This window comes from Manihot esculenta, chromosome 1, assembly GCF_001659605.2.
Source record: "Manihot esculenta cultivar AM560-2 chromosome 1, M.esculenta_v8, whole genome shotgun sequence".
Classification (NCBI taxonomy): Eukaryota; Viridiplantae; Streptophyta; class Magnoliopsida; order Malpighiales; family Euphorbiaceae; genus Manihot; species Manihot esculenta.
In genome coordinates, this window is record NC_035161.2 from 4,281,073 (window position 1) to 4,298,111 (window position 17,039).

The 17,039-nt window shown below is 31.6% G+C and overlaps 2 protein-coding genes across 2 annotated transcripts; one reads left to right on the forward strand and one right to left on the reverse strand.

Annotated features, from left to right (window-relative positions):
- Window positions 1-7,847: 7,847 nt before the first annotated feature.
- On the forward strand, window positions 7,848-11,900 carry LOC110624641 (formin-like protein 2). The gene is made up of 4 exons (XM_021769860.2): window positions 7,848-9,881; window positions 10,004-10,206; window positions 10,395-10,639; window positions 10,727-11,900. The coding sequence occupies exons 1-4, from the start codon at window positions 8,329-8,331 to the stop codon at window positions 11,549-11,551; spliced, it is 2,826 nt and encodes a 941-aa protein (XP_021625552.1). The 5' UTR covers window positions 7,848-8,328; the 3' UTR covers window positions 11,552-11,900.
- A 132-nt stretch (window positions 11,901-12,032) lies between these two features.
- On the reverse strand, window positions 12,033-16,104 carry LOC110624648 (acyl-coenzyme A thioesterase 2, chloroplastic). Its single transcript, XM_021769871.2, has 5 exons — window positions 15,085-16,104; window positions 14,459-14,636; window positions 13,481-13,950; window positions 12,726-12,854; window positions 12,033-12,332 (listed from the first exon to the last, which is right to left on the reverse strand). The coding sequence occupies exons 1-5, from the start codon at window positions 15,916-15,918 to the stop codon at window positions 12,180-12,182; spliced, it is 1,764 nt and encodes a 587-aa protein (XP_021625563.1). The 5' UTR covers window positions 15,919-16,104; the 3' UTR covers window positions 12,033-12,179.
- Window positions 16,105-17,039: the final 935 nt, after the last annotated feature.

Here is a 17,039-nt window from a genome sequence, read left to right on the forward strand (position 1 = left end):
GGGCTCTGGTGACAAGTTCATTCTTGAGATGTTATGTTTGTGATGTGATGCATTCCATGAGAGCATGTAATGAATGACTTGTTTTATTGTTCCTCCTCACTGGGCTATAGAGCTCATCCCACTCCCTTAACCCCAGTTTTGCAGGTTCCGAGATAGCTATGGGAAGTCAGAGTCAGCAAGAGTAAAGAAAGATATGCATGAATGTATGTTTGTAATAGCATCGTGGACATGATGTAAATAAAAGATTAGTTGTAATGTAATGTATAGATATGTACTGTCATATACTGGATAGACTTGTGCTTTCCCTAGTGTCTTTGCTTTAGTGTGATGTATGATTAATCCCTTGTACATGAATCCTGTTTTACGTTTCTTGATGAGAAATGTGTGTATCAGGCTTAATGTATGGCTTTGATGAGATACCAGTGGTTTGTGTTACAAATTAAAAGGGTTTCAATCCCTTGACCCACAGCAGATAGTAGTCACTGGTATAGACCCTGAGGGCCATTTCAGATTGGCATATCTGAGTAGCAGTAATTAAGCCTGTAGAGTTTTACAGGATTGTTGAGTATTTTTGATCATGTATGGGATTTATCAGGCACACAGAGAGTATAGTTGGCTTGCTACGGGTCCCGGCGGCCTTAAGCCGATCTGGATCTTAATGCCAGTGATGGTTCGGACCGTTACAGAGGGGTACCGGTTTCCGGGCTGTTACACTAAAAATCCTGCAACCCTTAAATTAGTATCTACAGGCTAAAAGGAATTAGTTTATTGTCTTTACACTATAACAATCTAACAATTCAAATACTAATTAAAGACCAAAACTCATAATCCAAGAATGCGACTGGGAAAGTAATTGCTAATATCAATATTTCAGTGTAAAAATATCAAATTTTCAACTGAAAAAAAAATACAATATAACTAATCAGATTTTTTGGGGGAATTTCTTTGTATTATTATTTAATTTTTTTTCTTTAATTGTTGCTGATTTTTATTTGCTTAACCGATTTTTTTATTAGTGAAATTTATTATTTAGTTTCTGAATATGTTGTTATTAATAAGTAAGTCTTTAGTTTTGAAAAATCTATTAAAATATTCTTATTTTTTTCTTTAAATAGAAAGAGGATGGACTATTTTATTTACGAAAAAAAATAAAGACGTTTTAATAGATTTGATAAAAAATAAAAATATTTTAATAGATTTTTAAAAATATAGGGACTGACTTGTTAATAATGGTAATATCCGGGTATTAAGATTTATTTGAGAGCAAAATTAGATTTGAATTTTTTTTTTTCATCTATTTTTTAAAAATAAATTAGCGGAATGACTATTTTATTAATAAAAAAATAAAAATATTTTAATAGATTTTTAAAAATATAAGAAATGATTTATTAATAATAGCAATATTTAGAAATTAAATAATAAATTTTCATTTATATTAATAAAATTATATTTAAATAGTTAATAAATTATTTTTCAAATTATTTTTGAATTGGATTATGATTTGATATAATTTCATTCTAGTTGCAACTCAATTTTTAACAAATAATCAAAACCAAATTAGAATGCTAAATTAATAGTTGAGTTTTTGGATACAGTTTTTTTTTTTTTTTAAATTTTGAAATTTGAGTACAATTTCAATTTGGTTGATATGGTAAAATCTTTTTGATTAGTTCAGGAATATGCGCACCCTTGAAAAGGAATCCATACCAACCATCTCCAAGGGATTTTTATGCAATTTTATTAAAAGATAATAAAATTTTTATATTTTAAAAGATAAAGAATTTTATGATAATAAGTGAGAAATAAATTACTCAAATATAATAATTGTTATAAAATTAATTTAAATTTTAAAATATTTTATGGTTGTTAAAAATTTTATGGTTATTAAATATTTATGAAAAATTATAAAATAAATCTTTAAAAACAGTGTTCAACACGACTCAGATTATAATTTTTAACTGGATCATTCACTTCATCCCTATTTGTCAACATTGAAGACCTAACGAACAACAAATTAAAATAAAAATAAAAGTTAATTTATTCATCCATAATAAAAAAGTTTGAGAAGATCGGTCGCTTCAAAAAATACCTACATTTTCGTGCTCTAAAATAAAAAATATGAAAGATACAATTAGAATTTAAGAAAACTCAAGTAAAGACTAATAGGAATGAAATGATAAATCAAACCCTAAAGCACAAGAAAATTATTTTCCCTTATTCCTCTTTCTTCCTTTTCTCTCTTCTCGCTTAGAGAAAATTCCCTCTTATTTTTTCCTTTCTCTCTTCTTCTTACTTTGGCATGGCATTCCACTCCTTATTAAAGTAATTTTTTTTAATCCAGGAAAAAGTAAGATTTGTTAATTACTACATGTGGATAGTAAGAATAACGTTTTCCGTTTTCCCCTATGCTATTCAGCCAATTGCTTAATGATGGAGTCATCATAATGTGGTGAGCTACACAATGAAATGCAATACAACCAATCATATAATGAATAATATAATATAAAAGAAAATATAAAAAATATTTTATTGATTTTTTATTTTAAAATTTATAATTAATTTATATTAAAATAATATTTATAATATTATATTATTAATAAATACTAAAAAATATTAATTTAATATAAATTAAAATTAAAATTTTAAATTAAAATATTTTAATTTAGGACGATGAAATATGTATGAAAAATTTATTATTTAATCTTTGATTATTATTGTTATTAATAAATTAATTTTTTTATTTTTTAAAATTTATTAAAATATGTTTATTCTTTCTAATAAGAGAAAAAATTTTTAAAATTTTATTTTGCTCTCAAATAAAATTTCTTATTTAGTTCTTAATATTATTATTATTAATAAATTAATTTTTATATTTTAAAAATTTATTAAAATATTTTTATTTTTTTTTAAAACGTATTTATTATTTTTTTTATCAACGAAACGACCTATTTTCTTTAAAAAAATATAAAAAAATAATGATGAAAAAAAGAAAAAAAAAAGAAAATAAACGATAAAAAAATATCATTTTCCTTATTAAAAAGAATAAAAAAAAATTAAATAAGAAAAAGAATCAAAGAGGAACAGAAAAAGGAAGAATGAATGAATGAGAAGAAAAAAGAAAATGTAGAAAATAAAGGAGATAATTTAATTTTTTTATTATATTTTTAACAGAAAAAAAATAAAAATATTATTTTATTGATAAAAGAATAAATTTTTAAAATTATAAAAATTGATTCATTAATAATAATAATATTTAAAATTAAATTTCAAATCGTCCGGTAAATACTTACCAACAGCGAGTAGTCAATAGGAAACAGTGAGGCACGCGACCCTATGAACGGAGGAGGAGTGTCGTTTTGTGAGGCAAAGCGTTATCTATCAGATTTCGCGTCGGCGATCTTCACGGGTTTACTTACTATGGCGTCACGCTTCTCCTTTTTCACTTTCCTCCCAAGTCATTTTCCACTTTTGACCGACAATGAAACTACGTCGTTATCAATTCATAGAGGCTAATAAATTTAAAAAGACAATAATTTTATAATTTTTTATATTTATAATTTAAATTTTTAATTTTAAATAAAAAATATAAAATATAAAATTATTCTAATTATAATAAATTTTTTAAATTAATTTTAATTATATTTAAATTAATTTATACGATATACTATATATTATTATCTTTATCATATAAACAATTTAATTAATTGATATTAAATTTTAATTAATATTTTAAACAAGCCTAGCTTTTGTTGTCTTTTCTTAGGACTTGAATTGGATGTACATTTAATTCTTGAGGGTTAAATTTCAATATTGGTAAAAGTTTGTCCTACCAACTACAAAATAAAATAAAAAAAGAAAAGAATTTATGCAGAATTTTGCAAGTATAAAAGAGGGTAATTGCCATTTCCATATGAATATCACTTGAACACTTGTACCCATTTGATAACAAATGAAGTTACGTATCACCCATAATTTTCCTAATTTGTTTATTTATTGTTTGAATTTATTAATGGGTTTTTGAGATCTTTTCAATAGATTGATTTGAGGCCAAATATTCTTATAACTAACATTTCAATTTGCAATTTATCATTAAAACAATTGCATTAATTTATACCAAATTCTCAATTCAATTGATTGATTATATCTCTCTAAGATATAAATTCTCCACTAAAATTATTTAATTTAAAAATTTATAGTTTAATTTATATTAAAATGATATTTTACACTGCTATATCATTAAAAAATAATAATAATATTTAAAAAAATATTGACGTGATATGCTGCTTTAATACTAATTGAAATATAAATCATCACATAAAAAAATAATATCACATGATTTTTTTTATTTTTCTTAAAAATATTTTTAAAAAGTATTAATAATTATATTTTATTTATTATTTTAATATTTTTTTACTGCATTTAAAATCTTTTAATTTTACTGTTTAATATATATATAATATTATAAAATATTATTTTGATACTGCGGATCGTGAAATTAAGTTATGGAGAAAGAGATAGGTTCAAAACTAATTAGAGTCCACTAAACAAACTGATCATCAATATATTATCCAATCCGCGATTAAAGCATGCTGAATTGATTGAGGGTCCGAATCTACTAGAAAAGAGCCTGGCTGGTTTGATGTGACGAAGTATAAGAGAGTAAATCCAATTAAATCGCGATTCTATTAGTACGGATGCCGAAAAAAAATTAAATGGCCATCTGATAAAAATAAATAAATAAATATCATTGTACTTACAGTTTTTATGATTTTACATGACAGAAACAAGTGTTACTGTAATAATATAGCAATTATATATCATTAAAAAATAAAAATAAAAAATAAAAAAGGGAAGTGTAACGTTTCTTAACTAAAATTTTTCTATACATATGGAAATTGTACGTTTTCATAAATCTCAGAATATCATATAAGGTCAATTTTTTTTCTAAATATTTTTCCTATAATAAACTATATGTAAAAAGAGTGAGATCGAATCAAAAATGTCAAAAGAGTGAAACAGAGATTAGGTGGGGCATCCCCAATTTCCCATTCTCCGTTTGTCCTGTGAGCTGGTGGTGAGGATTGTGGGCCCTCTCCCTCTTTCTTCACTTGCCCTTTAAATGCTACTCCTATTTCCTTTCTGCTCGACGTTGAAAATGTGCAAATACTATAAAATTATCCATGATTATTAGCTTTCTTTCATTCTTTCCTTCTTTTTAAATTATTCTATGGAAGTTTATATTTAACAAATATATAATTATTATTTGAAATAAATGTATTTAATAACTGTCGGACTCATTCACGCAAAAGAAAGATCGAATTCAAAAATATTCTATAAAATCCGAGCATTGAAAACTCATCTCGTTTGTCTGACCCGATATTTTCGATTCCAGCCTAGATATAAGGACCAAGGCGGGTCGCTCACAAGCCCAAGACCTGTAAAGAAGAGTTTAGTTCGATGACGTGACGCAAGGAAGTACAGCAAGTCTAGTCATTTTACAACTCTATCCGTATAAGCGACAAAAAAATTAAATGGTCGATTGACGTAGAGAGGGGTCTGACGCTTATATATATACGAATATGAATGACATGTACAAGTGGCATTATAACAGGAAGGTCGTTGGATATCGCTAGTAGACAAATAAAAAGAAATAAAAGGAAATGATATTCTTATTCTCTATCTAAACTCAAATAACTACAGTAAATCTCATTATTTTGAATCTATTATTTTAGATCCCATAGTATCAATATTAAAAAATACGATATAAAATTTATTAATTAAAAAATTATTATTTAATCTAAACTAATTATTTAATTCTTTTTTATTTAAAGACACTAAATATATAGTTTTTATTTTTTTTCTAAATTTATTTATATTATAATATTTTTAAATTATTTATTTGAAGTATGTTGGGTGGAAGCCGCCAGAAACAGGCTAGGTGGTAGTGAATTTCGATGGTAGTGCATTGTTGTCAGCAGGAAGGGCAAGTTGTGCAGGTTGTTTTCGAAACAATGAAAATAGATGGCTTTTGGGCTTTCAACGATTTTTGGGCAATTGTAGAGCAATGGAAGCTGAGCTATGAGGAATATATTATGCTTTAGTATTAGCATGGTATTCAGGGTGGAAGAAGATTGAAGTTCAAACGGATTCTCAACTCGCGTTAGATTTATTTGCAGGTAGAGGTGCAGGAGTTTTTAGAGTTGCTAATTTGGTGAGGAATTGCCGTGATCTTATCAATAGAAGCTGGGAAGTCAAGATGGTAAAAATTTATAGGGAAGCAAATGCGGTAGCGGATCGTTTGACTAGTTTAAACATTGGTGATAATTTTAATTTGAAAATTCATCAATGGCCTCCTGTTACTATTAAATTTTTACTGAATGCTGATAGGTTGGGGCTTTCATAGTTTAGATTAATAAAATAAGAGCTCTATTCCTTTTTTTTTTTTTTTTTAAAATGTCAATCTTTCTCTAAATTTATTTATATTATAATATTTTTAAATTATTTATACAAAATAGATTAAAATAATAGATAGATAAAGTATTGATGAAATAATAAACAATTTCAAATATATGTTAATTTTATATCCACTTTTAAAATATTTAATTAAATCTAAATGAATAAACTTAGCTATTTAAAAAATGTCAATAGAAAATTCTGTAGAGAATATCCTTTCGTAACACGCAGTTTTTTTTTTTCTCTCTTTCTTTTGTAGTATCGCTAAAAGACTTTTTAGTTGGATTTCTTTACCCTTCTAGAGAAAATTTAAATATAAATTATTGCATAAATTGTTGAACTTTATGTTAATATTTATTGTCTAATTTCAGTTAACATTTATACTAATTTTTTCGTTAAGGTAGTTTTATTGATGTTAATTTCATTACATAACATAAACATTTTAAACGTTGTTTTGTTCTATAAGCTTGAAAAAGCAGTAGCATCTATGCAGTAGCTGGAAAATCGAATAAAATTTGCAAATTGTTTTTTTTTGTTTATTTTTAAATAATAAATAAATATTTGTTTAATTAAAGCTTGGTTTAATTAACGGGCAATAGGCTAAATGCTAGTTTCTATATTCCAACTATGGAATAGTGGGTTGGGGTGACCGGTATTCGGTTTAAATCGAAAAAAATCGATCAAATCGAATCGATTTGAAAATTTGGTTCGATTTTTTATATATTTCGGTTCGGTTTTTAATTTTAAAAATTTTAATTATTTCGATTCGGTTCGATTTTGATCAGAAAAAACTAAAAAAATCGAACCGAACCAATTAGTGATAATAATATATTTTTTCAATCATATAGAGAAATTAAATCTTAAAATATTTTAATTAAATTTTAAAATATTAAAAATAAAGTGTAAAAAATAAAAATATTATTAAAAATTGAAATTGATCAAACCGAACCGAATCAAACCGGTTCGGTTTGATTCGGTTTCTGACCAAAATCGATTCGGTTCGATTTTTATAAACACTAAAATTTTAATTTTTGATTTATTCGATTCAATTCGATTTTAAACTGAACCGACCGAATGCTCACCCTAATAGTGGAATATTGATCTGGCATGTAATGGTATTTAATTTAAATTAAAAAAATTAATTAAATTGGTTTAATTATTCATAAATTTTTTAAAATATTATAAATATTTATTTTTTTATAATATAAAAATTAAATAATAAATCTTGTTTTAGGCAAGAATTTAGCTAATTTACATGAAAACAAATTGCAGAATGTCCACGCGCGACAAAGGGGGTGTTGTAAAAACAGCGAAAAGGATTTATCTGGTCAGTGATCGTAGTTAAAGGTTTAAAAGCCCTAAAAAAAGGACAAAGCCAAAATCACCGCTTTTCAACGGCAAAGAGTGTGAAAGCTAAAAGCTTTCGGCTCTGCCATTTCATATAATTTTCTTTTATTACAGTTTTGACCCTTTTCCCTTCAAACTGTAACCACCTAATCTTTCACATGTAAGCATAGCTTACAGTGGCTTATTATCATCTTCTTGTTTTTGATGATGATGAAAATGCAGAGTGTTTTTGTGTAGTTGGAAATCAACCAAGCTCTGTAAGCTTTGCTGAGTAATCCTCAACTACCATTCTGTCTCTCTCCTTTGGCTTTTGTTCACTCTGTAGAACAGAAGTTGAAAGCTCATCTTTTTCTAATTTCTCTTTCAAGAATAGAGCAGACACAGAGCAGGAAATGTGGAAGCTTTGTTTACAGAACAAACTTCTCTTACAATCCCACTAATCATAACTTTACATTTAATCATTTTCTTCTCTCTTTTTCTTGATTGGAAGAGGTACCAAGTTGATTAGAGAGACTGTGTGTGTGTATAATGGCTACCTTCACTAGTATTCTCCTTCTTGTCTCCTTCATTTACACCTTGGCGGCCACCACCACCTCCTCCTCTCTTCACCGTCATCTCCTTCATCAACCCTTTTTGCCTCCTGCTTCCACTGTCCCTCCAAGCCAACCTCCTTCTCTTTCTCCCCAACCTCTTCTGCCTCATTCTAAACCAAAATATCCTTTCTCCACCACTCCCAACATCCCACAAAATCCTTTCTTTCCTTCCTTTCCCTCACCTCCTCCTCCTTCCGTTTCTACTCCAACCACTTTTCCGGCCAACATTTCCTCCCTCTTCTTTCCTCATCCACCTTCCCCCACCTCCCACCGCCACCTTATCATCGCCATCTCTATTTCCCTCTCTCTCCTCCTTGTTGCCATCCTTGCAGCTCTTTTTGCTTTCTTTCTCTATTCCCGTCGCCAGCACCACCACTACGCCACCACTTCCGATAAAACTTTACGATCCGACAGCCTTCGTCTTTTCCCACCAAACAGTATCCCTTCCGACGGCTCTCCTAAGCCCCCCAAACTTCTACGTCGGCCAGAAGTTCCCAACACCAGCTCAGAGTTCTTGTACCTTGGTACCTTAGTAAACTCACGAAGTGGAATCGATGATCATCAGAATGTTGCGAATTCGAGCAATGCTGGAATCAAGATTGGCTTATCATCCTCTCCTTATCAAAAACTTGATTCTCCAGAGCTCAACCCACTTCCTCCATTACCCAGACATAGCTATACGCCGACTTATAGAAGCGGAGAAGTTCCGTTTCGGCCATGCAAGGATGATGAAGCTGTTACAGATACAGAAGAAGAGTTGTTCTTTTCGCCGAGAGGATCATCTGGGGGAAAAGAGACGATTCAAGAGAGTCCAGTACGTGTAGGATCGAGTTCTAGACGAGAGCTTCAAGGAAGGAATTTTGGGTCTAGAAGTTTTAATTCCAGAACTGCTTCATATCCATATTCAAATTCTTGTTCTCCAACAAATTCTATCCCCAATAGTTCCTCTCCATTGTCGAATTTGAGTCCTATAAGCACAAAATCTAAATCACCGGAGACTATTATCAGCTTCCCTGCTCCAATTCAGTCGATAAAGCGATCAACATTATCCAGTTCTTTGTCTTCTTCACCAACCTTTTCAGGGAGAGATTCAGGGAATACCCAGAACTCTCCGGAGCGAAATTCAGTTTCTTTTGGCCAGAATAACCTTTCCCCGACGAGAATCGAGAGTACCTCTCAGCAATTTGCACCCACAAAACTGACGCCTCCTCCTCCACCGCCTCCTCCTTCACGGTTTTGGGAGATTCCTGTGGGGGTGAGACCGGCTCAGGGTGTGAGCTCAGGGGGTTCTGGGCCTCCGGTGCTTGTTACTGCTTCAAGGCCCGTTTTTGTTGAGAGTGCAATGCCAATTTTAGCTAATGAGCAATTAAGCGTAGAGAGGAGTGAGGAGACCATGAAGCCCAAGTTGAAGCCTTTACATTGGGACAAAGTTAGAGCGAGCTCTGATAGAGCTATGGTGTGGGATCAGATCAGTTCCAGTTCTTTTCAGTGAGATTCTAACGCCAATCTTTTAGCTTTTCATGTTTTGACATGGATTTTCCTTCTGCTTTGTTCCATTTGATTGATTTCTATATGATTTTTAAGTTTGTAGAATGTGGGTTTGATTGCAGATTGAATGAGGAAATGATTGAGACACTGTTTACTGTGAATAATTCAAATTTGAATGTGAAAGACAATAATGCTCGGCGACAGTCTCTGCCATTACAGAACCAGGAGAATCGTGTTCTTGATCCCAAGAAGTCTCAGAACATTGCAATATTGTTGAGGGCGTTAAATGTGACCTCTGCCGAAGTATGCGAGGCCCTTTTGGAAGGTAATGGCTTACTACCTCTATATGAGATCATTTAAAACATTTTCCATCAACACTGAAAGATGAATCACTCTGCTTACTGCCCTTGTTTTGGATTTTCTATAAAGCTACAAGATGATACATCTTCTTCACCAGTCCACTCATAACTCGGGCCATTGTTAAAAATTTTTAATGCATCTCTGATCTGACAGGAAACTCGGATACATTAGGAACAGAGCTTCTGGAGAGTTTATTAAAGATGGCACCAACTAAAGAAGAAGAGCGCAAACTAAAGGAGTTCAAGGATGAGTCACCATTTAAGCTTGGTCCTGCAGAGAAATTTCTCAAAGCGGTGCTCGATATTCCTTTTGCATTTAAGAGGATTGATGCTATGCTTTATATTGCTAATTTTGATTCAGAAGTTGAATACCTCAAAAGATCCTTTGAAACTTTGGAGGTAAATCTTAATTTGCTTATAACTTTTATTTGTTTCTGTGCTTTATAATCTTTAAGCTGCTGATCTCATTTGTTCCTTTTTCCTCAGGCAGCTTGCGAAGAATTGAGAAACAGCAAAATGTTCTTGAAGCTTTTAGAAGCAGTACTGAAAACTGGGAACCGCATGAATGTTGGCACTAATCGTGGCGATGCTCATGCTTTCAAGCTTGACACACTCCTTAAGCTGGTTGATGTTAAGGGGACAGATGGAAAGACTACTCTCTTGCATTTTGTTGTACAGGAAATCATCAGATCTGAAGGTTCCCGTGTTTCTGGTATAAATCATAATCAAATGGCAGAGAAAACTCAACAATCCACATTCCAGGATGATGTTCAATTTCAGAAGCTTGGCCTGCGAGTTGTTTCGGGTTTGAGCGGAGAGCTCACCAACGTGAAGAAAGCTGCAGCAATGGATTCAGATGTGCTTAGCAATGAAGTTGCAAAACTGAGCATCGGAATTACAAAAGTCGGCGAAGTTCTTAAACTAAATGAGGATATTTCATTGAAGGAGAGTACCAGGAAGTTCCCGGAATCAATGACCAGATTCCTGAAGAAGGCAGAGGAAGAAATTGTCAGGGTTCAAGCACAAGAGAAACTTGCTCTCTCACTGGTGAAGGAAATAACCGAGTATTTCCATGGGAACTCGTCTAAAGAAGAAGCTCATCCATTCCGGATATTTATGGTGGTAAGGGATTTTCTTTCCATTCTTGATCATGTATGCAAAGAAGTTGGAAAGATCAATGAGAGAACTATATGCAGTTCAGTCCGGCCAATGCCGGGAAACTCAAACCTTCCGCCAGTTTTTCCAGGATTCACTGGAAGACAACATTATGGTACACTGGATGATGAAACTTTATCCTTGTCCCAATATTGATCTCCATCATGAGAGAGACTGCAATTCTGCTGAATCCCTCACTGAGATGCCTGTCAGACAATCAGTGGCACATTCAAAAGAGGATCTGAGTTAGAGCTTTCTTGATATGGAGTCTTTGGGTTAATGGATTGGCCTTTTTTCTACAAGATCTTGGTTCTGTTTATTTTGTGTAATATACCAAAAAAATTACGTCAGGATGTAATAAAGTACTAATGCTAGAATAGCTGAATCTTTCTTTGTAAATTTGTTGGAAGCTGAATTGGAAGTCTTATTGTTCCTCTGATGTAAATCGTTTAGAAGCTGAATTGAAGTCATTTTGTTAATGTCATTACTGCAAACTTGAAATCAACTCAAGAATATGCAACTTCGCTATTTTTTCTGCATGCTAATGGAGATAGTTCACTGGAGTATTTGACATTTTCAAGTGCAAACGCCCCAAAATGGCCATGGAAATTGCATTATTCCTATAAGAAAATGTAACTAGGTGGTCAATTTTATTTTTATTAAAAAATTAAGCATGGTTTTACAGGAGAAACATGATTGAAAAGTGCTTTTATTTTAACCCAAGAGCTAAACATGTCATTTGCACTTCAAGTGTTGAAGCAACTGGGTGAGGATGGATGCAGTTTCATGATTTTGTGATCTGGGAGTTCTCAGCATCCATACGTTCAAGTACTCGACGAGCTTCTTCTTCTGTAGCTGGAACAACATTCCGGATCTTTAATCCAGCTCTAATGTCTTCAGGACGGACAGTAAATGTGAAATAGAACTTGTTAGATACCTGTTCAAATTGCAACAGAAGAAAATGTTGATGTGGAAGTATGAGGAATGGAAAGATGAAAGAAATTGGACTTGTAAATGACTAGATATCAAGATATGCAAGAAAACTATTCCATTTTTCCTTCATATTGAATTAATATGTTTAGAGGAATGAGAGAACTTTTCTGGATTTTAATTGTCTGGAATCACTTTTACATTAAACTTTTGGTGTTCTACATCCCATCTGTTTGTCCCTTCAGTAACTGTCGTTTTGGAGAATGATAGATATTGTAGAACGGAGGTGGAAATATTTTACATGCCAAAGCTCTACTTTGAATTACAAAGTATTGAAAACTTAGAAGATGGTTCCTTTTGCAGTTCCTTCATTTTTGTCTATTTGAATTCATGTACTTACCTCACTGGATCTTAGCTCAGGCCTTGTAACATGAGCTACAACTTCCACATTTATCATAGGTTTAGCCGGGTCCTCAAGTTCAGTGTACAAAATGCAAGACTTGTAGCGAAGAAAATTTCCAACATCCACCTGCATCAGTGAAAAATATTGCAATCCCATCAATACATAGTGAATATGAAATTGTAGCCAGCCCCAGAAACTATGAAATTTGTCTGCATCAATTATGTATAATAGTAAAACATCTAAGTTCATTCTGCACAATTTAATGGAATCGCTATCAACACAAGTGATTTTATCTTATGGTGTCAAGTCCCTGCCAGAAAACGGAACTAGAATAAACTGACTAACCCTTTATTTGGAAAGGGGTTTTTTGAAGTAATGGAAGATTTTTCAAGATTTAAAACCCCCAAATCAGTGTTTAGAAGAGGGGCAGGTCTTTTAAAGTAAGGTTTTTGGAGATTCTTGAAAAAATTCTAATTTCAACCCACCAATTAGTTTTCTCTTCGAAAACCTCCATATACCTTAAAAAAACCTTCTCTTTGTCCCAAACAATAAAATATGATTAAGATTTAAAAATCATGAAAACAGTATCTTATAAAACAATATTTTAGAAAATCTTATTTTACCTCCTTTCAAACAGTGTAAGATGCACTCTGAAGGATATGGAGCTCCAAGTTTTTTCTGAGGTTCATGCCTACTTTAAGTAGGTCTTGCAATCTGAATGAATCTTAGTTAGAAGAAGGGTTTTGACTTACTGGTATAAAGAAATCAACATGATCAACTTCAACAAAGCGTGGTGCTGCACCAGCAAATGCATAAGCATTCGAAAAGGCCAGCTCAAAAGCTTTGCGCATCAAAAATCCCCCAAAGATGCGGCCATGAATGTTCCGTTGCTGTGGTTGACATATCAAAGAGTTCTGGTGGCGAGTATCCTGTAAAAGAATGCTATCTCTGTCTGCCAATGCTGGCAAGTCGCAGAAGACCCTTCCTTCAGCTAGCAGTGCATTGAGCCTTTCCATGTCTTTATTTTCAGTATCTTTTTTACTTTCTATTCTCTTCTTTTTCCTTGCTTTATTTCTTTCTTCTGCTTCTTCCCAAAGCAATTTTTCTTGTTCAGTTTCTGGTGATATCTGGTTAACTGGAGCTGATTTTCCTGTATTTGAGTCACGAGCCACAAATGTGAAATTTGCCGTAAGAGCAAGTGCATCTGAAGGATTGGAGCTCCCTGCATAACAAGTTTCCGCACTAAAACATTGCTAAAGAGGGGAAAAAAACAAGCTTGAAATATTTAGAAAATGTAATTGAAGAAGATATTAAGCCTTCATTTAAAACTATTTTTCTATAAGTAAACAGACCCTTAGTTTTTCACATTGGTCATTAGGTTTTCTGAAAATAAATTATTCTAGAATATCAATTATTTAGAAATTTAAGGGGAGATGGAAGAAGGAAGTTCTATTCTAAGTTCTCTTTTTCATTTCAAAACAATCTCAGATATCACATTCCACATCTCAAAAGTGGCATCAGAGCAATAGATTCAACAATGGTACCAGAGCTTAATTCTTGAGTATTCTTTCTTCTCAAATTTGAGAAGGTGTTGATGTAGAACCTCCAAGAACACTCAAAGGGGATGAGAAACAATTCTCAAATTTGTACTAATTAAAAAACTGTGACCCAATCATTATCTAGCTTGAGAGAGATATGGAGAGAGAAGAGATCCATTGTCGATCAAGTACCTTCAGTTGATTGAATCACCTCCAACTGAATCTCCATGGATGACCGCCCAACCCATGTAACAGCACCAACTATTTTCAGATCAGCATCAACACGTATTGGTTTTTTCAGAACCATCCTGTCAACAGAAGCAGTGACCAATAAAAGAGGCCTTGTCATGCCATCCTCATTGCTGCAGTGCTGGTCAAGAAGTGAATTACTAATCAAAATAATGAACATATAAGCAATCAATAAACAAAATGAAATGAAAATCCAGATTATGCCAATTTATGTAAAAACCTAAGACAGAATTCTACTACTAAATATTCAGACATGTACTTTATCTCATAGGAAAATTTTAATAGAACATACACATAGTGCCATTTCATTCGTACACCATTTAGCTCTAGCTGCCTGGTGGAAACTCTTACAAGAGTTTAGCATCTAAATCGTTCATCTTTTGAAGAAATATAAAATGAAGCTTGGATTGGCTTTAGCATCAAAGCAATATCAGGCAACCAAATCGAGAGAAAATTTCATGATCATTTCAAAGTTCAAGCAAATAATTAATCCATATTCAATACCAATTAGAACCCAGTTCACTTGGAGATCATGGTAATGATAAACACAGTTTCAAAAGCCTTTATACCTTGTAGGAAATGGTTCCAGCAAGAGCATCGAGATCTTCAACCAACTTCCCCATCCTGACCTCATTCCATGGGTTCCTATACTGCTCCCTGAGTACAAAATCAGAAGAAAAGTTATAGAGAATACTAGTCCTGCTCTTAGATGGAGTTTTTGTTGCCAATTCACCCTGCGAAGTGCCATCAAGTGAATCGGCAGCCTTCTCAAATATGCTTGATCTTGCTTCCCATAAAGCGTTTGTTACAGGAGAATGATACATTCCAGGCCATAAAGTGATAGGTTTTCGAATCGAAGAGCCTGCATCGATTGGAACTGAGCTCTCAAGTGGTGAACTAATTGGCATTCCATTTTTTGGGGCCGAATTTTCACTTGAAAAATATCTCGTTTGCATGAAAAAACATGGGATTCGATCACGGAATGAGATTTTGAATGGAAGTTTTGATTCTGTTGATAGCTTAGACAAGTGGGTACTCATGATGGATTCATTGAGAGAGCGAGCCTTCGTCGTTGAAACTGTACTTGAATTTAACAAACGCCCATTTTGAGAATTAGAAAACGAGGAAAAGAAAATGGGTTTCAAATTTTTCCACGAATTAGCACAGAGGGGATCCCTGGCTCCATTGCACATAGAAAATGATTTGGTCTCAATGACTCTGGACGAATTGGGATAAAGAAATGCTAAACTGGATGTGGGATGCTGTTGTTTGAATGAATTGAACAAGGAGGATTCGGCAAGCTCATTAGTCGTGGAATGTGGAGAAAGGGGTCGGAGGGATGAAATGCTGGGGTTGGATCTAAGGAGAAGGCGGTGGGGAAGTGATTTTCTGAGAGGTTTCATGGTTTCAGTAGAAAGAAGAAGCAGTTTCTGTCAAACTCTGCAATTCCGAGGTTACAAGTCCATGGAGATGGAGATTGGAGCGTGCCAATTCTCCTTTCTGGTTCGAAAGGGAAGATCCTCAAGTTCTTCACTTGGTTTTTTAGGATCCTTTACCTTCTCTGTTTAGGATGGACAAGTGTGTGATTTTGAATGTTTTGATTCGCTGACATCCAGTTTCTAATTTTATTATTAAAATAATAAAAAAATTTACTATTTAATCTTGTATTATAAAAGAAATTATTAATTAATTCATTTATTTTAAAAAATATGTTAAAATAATTTTAATATTTTAAAAAAGGTTAAATATATTTTTAAATTATATAATAGTTAAAAATAATAAATTTAATTCGTTACTAATTTCTTTAAATTAGTAATTAATTCATTAAATTTTAAATAAAAGAATTACCTTTTATTTTAAATTTTATACTTTTTTAATTTAATAAAATATTTATTTCGTTATTAATTCAAAAACTAGTAATAAATTTAGAAATTCGTCTCCCATTTTATTATATTCTCTCCAAATTATTTCTCTTCTCTAATTTTTTGGTCATTTTTCTTTCCTTCTCTTTTAGTTTCTTCTAATTATTTATTTATTTTCTTCTTCATTTCTTTCATGTTCTTCATTTTCTCTCCTATTCTCATCTTTTTTCTATCATTTTCCTCCGCTTTCTCTCAATTTCTCTTCATATGTTTCTCATTTTCCTTTTTTTTTTTTTTCATTTTCTTCAATATTTTCTCCTTTTCTCGATATCTCTTCACTTTTCTATCATAATTTTCTTTCATTTTCCCTTTTTTTTTTCACACTCTATTTTTCCTCATATTTTTTTCACATTTTCTTTTACTTTTTTAAAAAAATTTCCTCATTTAATTTTATGATAAATTTTTTAAATTAATATTTTAATGTAAAATACAATAACAATAATTTAACATAATATATATATAGTAACGGATTAAATTTTCAATAATTGATTTTTACATCATTTCATTCCGTTATTAAATTTAATAAATGATTTAATTTTAATATTTTTTATTTTTTTTTTAATTTTTATTAAATTAATAATATATTTCAAATTCATTGCAAA